The 8,141-nt window shown below is 31.1% G+C and overlaps 1 protein-coding gene across 1 annotated transcript; it reads left to right on the top strand.

Annotated features, from left to right (window-relative positions):
• The first annotated feature begins 6,336 nt into the window (after positions 1-6,336).
• Positions 6,337-7,842, top strand: LOC141620138 (protein FAR-RED IMPAIRED RESPONSE 1-like). Its single transcript, XM_074437084.1, has one exon. It carries the CDS (start codon positions 6,337-6,339, stop codon positions 7,840-7,842), a length of 1,506 nt encoding a protein of 501 aa, XP_074293185.1.
• The last annotated feature ends 299 nt before the right edge of the window (positions 7,843-8,141 follow it).

Genomic DNA, 8,141 nt, shown 5'->3' with positions numbered 1-8,141 from the left:
GATTACTTCACTTGGTCTCTTTTATCATGTAGATTTCATCTATTCGAGACCATATATCTCATCTATTCGTGTACACTATCTATATAGGTATACAAATCATTCTTTCTTGCGTAGATCTCATTTACACAAGTATACAAATTTGCTTTGTGTTCTTTGTGTCTTCATTTTTCTCCCACTCTATCTTTAGAATAAATACACTAGAGATTCAAAGATAGCTTATGAGACACAAATGATGATTTTTGAAGTATAAGTAGAACTATCTCATAGGTTGACTAATTGTTTTAGATTTGATAAGAGTTCATCAACTCAACATCACTTTATAATCGATCATACACAAGCCTTAAGCTTGTGGACATATAATGAATCCCATCATTATAGTTGTCTATTAGATCACTTTAAGTGGATGATCATATGTTTCTATGTGCAAGCATATAAAGACGAATTTTTAGAACAAGGAAAATACGATAAAAAGGGGTGACTTGGGTTGCAAACCAAGCCACCATAATCCAAAATACAAAAATTGTTTAGAAAGGATCAATCATTTCCATGTCGAACACGGAAATCAATATAGTTCTAAAAATCCGAAATATAAATTAAAATAAGACAATAAAAAGCCAAGCTTCATGGAAGCTACTCCTAGCTTCTTGATGATTCTCAAGCTTGCTTTTCCTTTCCCTTGTCCTTACTTGGTGGAGGCCCTATTTACAATAAAAAGGGGATACATTATCACAACTTTGTATCACAATACCATAGTTGAATTAGAAACATAAAAGAAAGGATAGTCATTTACCTACTGGAGTGATCTTTCCCGCTTTGATGCCACCAAGATACTTGGAACAATTCCTTTTCCAATGTCCAACACCATTACAATAATGGCATTTATCAAGAGGACCCTTCTTGGTCTTGGAAGTGCTAGCTTCAAAAGTCTTAGCCTTGGTGAAAGTGGGAGCTTGCTTCTTACCCTTCTTCCCATTCTTTTTGAACTTCCCCTTGCTCTTGGTGCTTATGTTAAGCACATCCTTAGGTGGGTTAACATTTAACCCCATGTCTCTTTCGGCTTGCACAAGTAACTTGTGCAACTCTTCAAGAGACACGTCCTTGTCTTGCATGTTAAAATTCACCCGAAATTGAACATATGCCTTGACTTTGGATAAGGAGTGTAGAATCCTATTTACAATGAGCTCTTTGGGGATTTCAACCTTTTGAATCTTCAAAGTCTCGACTAGCTCCATTAATTTGAGCACGTGAGTACTAACCTTTTGGCCCTCTTTAAAGTCGAGATCAAAGAATGTCGCGGCCGCCTCATATTGGACGATCCTCGGAGTTTGTGAAAACATTGTCACAAGCTTGGAATAGATTTCATTAGCGGTGCCCATTTTAAAGGCTCTCCTTTGGAGATCCGCCTCCATCGCAAAAATCAACACATTTTTCATTGCGGCGGACTCCTTGTGGTAAGCCTCATATGCTTCCCTAGTAGTGGCACTCGACCTAACATTAAGTTCGGGTGGAGAGGCCTTGGTGAGGTAACGAAGCTTGTCGTCACCTTGGGCGGCTAATTTGAGTTGGGCATCCCAATCGGAGAAATTTGACCCATTCTTTTCAAGTTTACAACGATCCATGAAGGATCGGAGCCATGAAGTATTAGTGAGAGGTGTGGCGTTGGTGTTTGGAGTAGCCATTTGTTATGAGAAATAGATGCGATCTACAAAACGAAAATTGAAGGAATAAAACATATGTCGATTTCAAAATATTAATAACACTCGTAAAAATTTGATTTAAACTAGTTTTATTGCATTTATCTAGTGACCTCTACCCAACTTTGATAAATGATTCCAAGACCCAAATTCATATTAACTTAGGCATCGCTAAAGCCGAAAACAACCCTTATCAATATAACTCGGTGGATTAACTTTTTAATCGATTCTACTTTTAGAACTCTTGGTTGATAAATTTACATTAAAATTTATCTTTAGCCCAAAACACATCCGGCAACCGTCGAGAATACTTTCGTTGAGTTCAACCCAAATTTCGAATAAATGTGTCCATGATCCAAATTTACATCAATTTGGGCATCGGTAAAGCCGAAAACAGCCCTCATCTTTATAAATTCGGTGGGTAGACATTTATCATCCACTTCCCCTACGTAACAAGGTTTGTACCCCGATAAAGCCAAGTGCACTCCCTCACGAAATAGGTTTTCATGGTTTCTACTTTTTGGTAAGGCTATGTCTCAATTGTTTATTTTAGTGAGAGGTCATGTCAATTTATTATCTATCACGTTTTAAGTGAACTAAAGCGGTGAACTACGATAACTATAATTGACACGGTCGACAAACTCGATTAAATTGATAATGCATGTTTTAGTTATGGCGATTTAGCGATGCATGCAACATATAAATAAAACGCAAAGCATAAATTAAATCCTAGTATGGCCTTCCTAAAATAGTAAATCTAATAAACTATTACAAATTCGGAAACCAACTCCATTGGTCCCTTGAACTTCAGTTTTGGCACGCATCTCGAGGTAACACCGTCTTTAATGGATCGCCTTCTTGAGTGGCACCGTCTTCAAGGAACTCCGGAATAAATAAATTACATAACAAATTACATAATTTCCTATTATACATTTGTAATTAAAATAAAATAAATCTATTAAATTACAAAACGGTGAAACGAGATCACAATAAATTACAACCGAATCGATATTCCCATACATTTCGGATAATACCAATTAAAAAACTAATGCCATACTAAGTAAAAATTACATAATTCAAAAATTACATAAAATAAAATTATGACAATCATAAATAAAATGCAGCATTATAATATGTATGAACATGCCCAATTTTATGCTAAATCGCCTTTAAGGTGCCAATATCGTATATTAATCGGTTTTTACGGGTTTGCGTGATTTAACATTTTATAATCACAATAATTACATAAATTCATATTTATGTACTAGTTAATTACCCTAACCATCTTAGGACTCAAAATTAGTCTCCACTAACATATTGACAATAATTAACTTACATTTCTTAATATTGTTCATAAAAGGACTTAAAATTACAATATAATGCCATAAACTTCAAATAAATCATAAAAATTTCAAATAAATTTGAAATTTAAACTCATGAACATTCTGGAAAAATACCATGACACTCATAATGTTCAAAACTTAGGTTAAAAATTTCAAAATTTATCGGGAAAAACAATGTTGCGGTTAATCGGATTTATCAATTATAATCATAAAAATATGAGAAAAATTATATTTATCAACTTTTTAATTTTAGATCTGAAATATATGATAAAATGAAACATGTGACGTTTTTCCTTTAGTCATGAAGTATGTTTTAGCAATTTTTCACTAATTAAAGTCACTATTTATGTTATTTTTCATCAAAAATTCATAAATCATGCATAAAGACTTCATTATAGCCAATTATTTTACACACATCTTGTAAAATTGCATGTGATAACATACTAAATTTCTATGACCAGATTCGAAATATTACTCATATTAACCTATTTTATTATTTAAATTCGATTTTATCATGAAAAATCCATATTTCGAGCATAAGAACTCATAAAATTATGAAAAACTAGGTAGTATCCTGCGCTTTGCGCGGTTTGTTTTAATATTTTATGATCATAATTGAAGAAAAATTATATAATTCATATATGACCTTCAATATTTTCTCTTATAAATAATTTTTTTCTCAAATTTAATATTTTTAGGTTTAACTTCAATGTTTTAAAATAAAATACATAAGATTTTTAATTAAAACTAATAAGTGATAATTAATTATGCATGATCAACGTTTTATAAATAAATTTGTGACTGGTGAAATATCATACTAATCAAAATAAAATTTATTCAAATAGTACAACAATCAACAATAGGTTCTCAAATTATATCATTTCGCGATACTTTATGTCTCAAATCAGATAATATTTATTCAAAATGATGTGAACATAATTTTATGTAATTTAAATTTTTTATGTATAACATGTGACATTTATCTATCAGACATGCATATAGAGTTCAAACTCAACTTATTCAAATATTTTGATTGTGTCTTGCATGTGATATGTGTCAAATATATTTATGAGAAATTTGCACCTTTTATTTTTTTAAACAATTATATATAATGATGTTTAAGAGTTTATTACATGTAAATATAATAGGTTGAACTTTCACAAATATTATTTTTTGATGTTTAACTTCAAAGTATTAAAAGATAATATATAAAATATTTAACTAAAAGTAATACGGAGTATTTGGTTAGTCATAATCAATATTTTATATTTGACTTATACATATTTAATTAAAGATATTAAAGAAAAAATGTAACATGTTTTCTACTTTTCCATGTCGTTTATAATACTATACAACAACAACATCAGAGCCCTAATCCCAAAATGATTTGGGGTCGGCTGACATGAATCATCCTTTCGAACCGTCCATGGGTGAACGCACGCCTCAAAATGCGAATAATACTATATCACTTAATAATCATTACTTTTGTTTTGATTATTCAAATGCACTCGCGATACTATGTACATACACTCGTACACATACTCATTATCACACTATTGAAACCTATCAAAATCTCATATGTATTCAATTTGTCCAATATAACTTTTTCATTCCCAGACTATAAAAACTTATCTCTTAGTAGTTTTTTTAAAGTTGTATTTTTAATATAAACAATGACTCTTCCAAATATATTTTCTTAATGGATTAAATAGTCTAAGTTTTGTAACTTTCTCAAAATATTTTTTTACGTAAATGTAAAACATTGTGAGACACTCACTTTAATCATCTCTACATATCAAAATAAATATTTCAATAAATATAATGAAAATTATACTCAATTGAAAGCATTTTTCACAATCAACGTAATTATTTACATTTTAGAATTTGTATCAAAATAACTTTTTAGTAAATTTAGAATCAAATCACCGTAATTATTTAATATAATTTTATAATAAAATTTATTAAACTATAATTAATATTTTGTTGAGATTTATACAACATTTATTATGTTTGTATTTAATTTCAACTGTAATTAATACGTGTATTTAAGGTTGGGTTGACACGTGGCGCATCCACAACGTTTCAACCCAGTTATATATATATATATATATATATATATATATATATATATATATATATATATATATATTACAGGTCATCAGAATATAATATATCTGAAAACATATCCAAAAATCACTGGAAAAAACGAAGTTTAGCTAATTTTAGTCCAAAAATGACACTTTTATCATAAAATCACATTTTAATGCCATTATTATATAAAATGAACAATAAAAATCCATAAATTAACAAAAATATCCTAAATACATTTTAGGATCAGAAATTTTAACATGCATAATTGATTTCGTGATATATCATAATAAACACAAATTCATAAGATTTATTTGTTAATCGTATAACTCGGAAAAACTATAACCGATTTGCATGCAAACAACCTATGGCTCATGATACCGTTTGTTAGAAATATATATCTCATTATTTCGACATATTCATATATGTTTCAATTTAATTTAGTCATAAAATTAATTTGGATCTTATGCATGCAAACATGAATAAAGATGAAGAAGAAATCGTCATTCTTACAATAGAAATTTTGGATTATTGGGCACAAATGAGTTCTCCTACTCACTTGTTCTTGAGCTCTCCTAATATGGATGAACAAAGATTCAAGGGTAGAATCTCTCCCAAAGATGAATACCCAAAGTAACCCCTTAAAAGATTAATATTATTAATACTAGAACAATATTAATCTAAATAAAATTGACCCAAAATATTGAATTTGGTCTCTTATTTTCGGTTAAGAGAAGGGAGAAGAAGAAGTAATAATCTCACTAAAAACTCTCTATTTTTAGATGTTATATGAATGAATAATGCACTAACTTTTGATGGCAGCTGATTTTGCCAAGGCTAACAATTGATTTGTCCACGTACATAAATTTTTTTGCCAATATTACCCTCTTATTATTGGCCCCACAAAATTTGGAATGCATTATTTTCTTGTTTCCTAAATACAGTTGTTGTTTCTAACCCTAAAAAAGTACGAAAATCAATTATAAGTTTCCTCCTTGCAGCACACTTTTATTCAATTCAATCCATTATCATTATTTGATAAACCAAGGTGATTTGACAACTTTTTTTCATAGATTAATTATAGTATGACATTGTTTATTGTATGATTTATTTTTAAAACATACTTCGAACTCTTATTTTTTTGGCTTATTAGTTGTATTATTTACCGATTCTGATTTCTTCGATTTGTACACGTTTTATCTAGGTTGAAAATGGAGGAACAGAATGCGCTATTTACCACGAAGTTTGAAGCTCGTGACCAACTTGTTCAGCATGCTAGAAGATATTATGCGTCAAAAGGGTATGCATTATCTATCAAAGACTCTAGAAAAGATAAATATGTTGTACTTGGTTGTGATAGGGGGGGTGTTTATCGTAATAGACGAAACATACCAATTGATGCTAGAAAAAAGGCATCGAGTTCAAGACTTATAAATTGTCCTTTTGAAGTAAGAGGAAAGAGATCAAATGAAGGATTATGGGTATTAGAATTGAAAAATAATACACATAATCACGACCCATCTGAATGTATGTCTGGACATCCTTCATCTAGATGTTTAACTCAAGAAGAAATTAGAGATGTAGAAAAGATGTCAATGGCTGGAATTGAACCGCGACAAATTCTTACATCATTACGGGAAAAGAACCCAAATCTTCAAGCTGTATCTAGAACTATATACAATATGAAGGCTAAACTTGAGAAACAGAATTTGGGTGGTCGTACATTAGTCCAAGCACTTTTTGAAGAGTTTGAAAAGGGGGACTTCACATTTGATTATTTAAAAGACAAATCGGGTCACCTAACTCACGTGTTTTTCGCTCACACAAAATCAATTACTCTAGCTAGAACTTATACCACTACTTTTGTGATGGACTGCACCTACAAGACCAATAAGTATGGTATGCCACTTCTTGATATTATTGGGATTTCAAGCTTTAACAAGTCTTTTTATGCCGGATTTGCTTTCTTAAGAAATGAGAAAACAGAGGATTATATATGGGCTCTGCAAGTGTTTGCCCGAGTTCTGGGACCAAACTCTCATCCATCGGTTATTGTTACCGATCGGCAATTAGCTTTGATAGATGCCATTGGGGTTGTATTTCCTAGAACTACTCATCTCTTATGTGTTTGGCACATCCAAAAAAATGTGGTTGCTAACCTTAAAGGTTACTTCAAAGATGAAGAAGATTGGGACGTGTTTATATCTATGTGGAATGCAATTATATATGCAGAGACAGAAGAAGCTTTTGAAGAGAGTTGGTTATTTTTACAACTTTTATATCGAGAAAAAAAAGAAGCCATAACATATATTGAGAAAACTTGGATTCCTGAAAAGAAGAAATTTGTTAGTGCGTGGACAGAAAATCATATGCATTTTGGGAACCGAGCATCATCAAGAGTAGAAGGTGCACATGCTAAACTTAAAAAATACTTACAAGTTTCCAATGGTAATCTTCACCGTGTTAAAAATAAAATCTGCCTTGCTATCGAGAACGAGTTCCATGAAATCAAAACACTATTGGAAAGTGAAAAGATTAGAGTCCGCCACAAGTGTAATATTCCTTATTTTAAGGATTTGATTTACAAAGTGTCCACATTTGCGTTGAAAAAGTTGCATAAGCAATATGAAATGTCTAGTTTGGGAACTTTAAAAGTCATGTCATGTCTTAAACTTCTCCGCAACAATGGGACTACCTTGTGGGCATATGATGAGTGACTGGCAAAATGGAGTCTTACCTCTACAAGTCATACACAGTCAATGGAGGATTGATTCAAAGTCTTTCACTTACTCTAGCGAAGGGATTGAGACTTGTGACAATGAAATCGAGATGAAGGAGATGCTTGATAAATTGTATGACATGTACAAACTATGGCCAAATTACTAGAAGGTGGAGTTGAAGAAAAAAATACATCAGATTTTGACTTTGGAAGACCCGTTGGTTAGTGAACCATGCATCAAAACTCGTAAAAGAAGTAAGGTAAAATCAAAAAAGGGAAGGGTTCTACCTCAACAAG

Source organism: Silene latifolia, chromosome X (genome assembly GCF_048544455.1).
Source record: "Silene latifolia isolate original U9 population chromosome X, ASM4854445v1, whole genome shotgun sequence".
Taxonomy (NCBI): domain Eukaryota; kingdom Viridiplantae; phylum Streptophyta; class Magnoliopsida; order Caryophyllales; family Caryophyllaceae; genus Silene; species Silene latifolia.
Note: the sequence above shows the minus strand (reverse complement) of the source record. Positions and strands in the feature narration are given on the sequence as shown.

Bases quoted from the DNA above. Each gene is read 5' to 3' on its own strand.
- LOC141620138 (XM_074437084.1), top strand. From the start codon at position 6,337: ATGGAGGAACAGAATGCGCTATTTACCACGAAGTTTGAAGCTCGTGAC.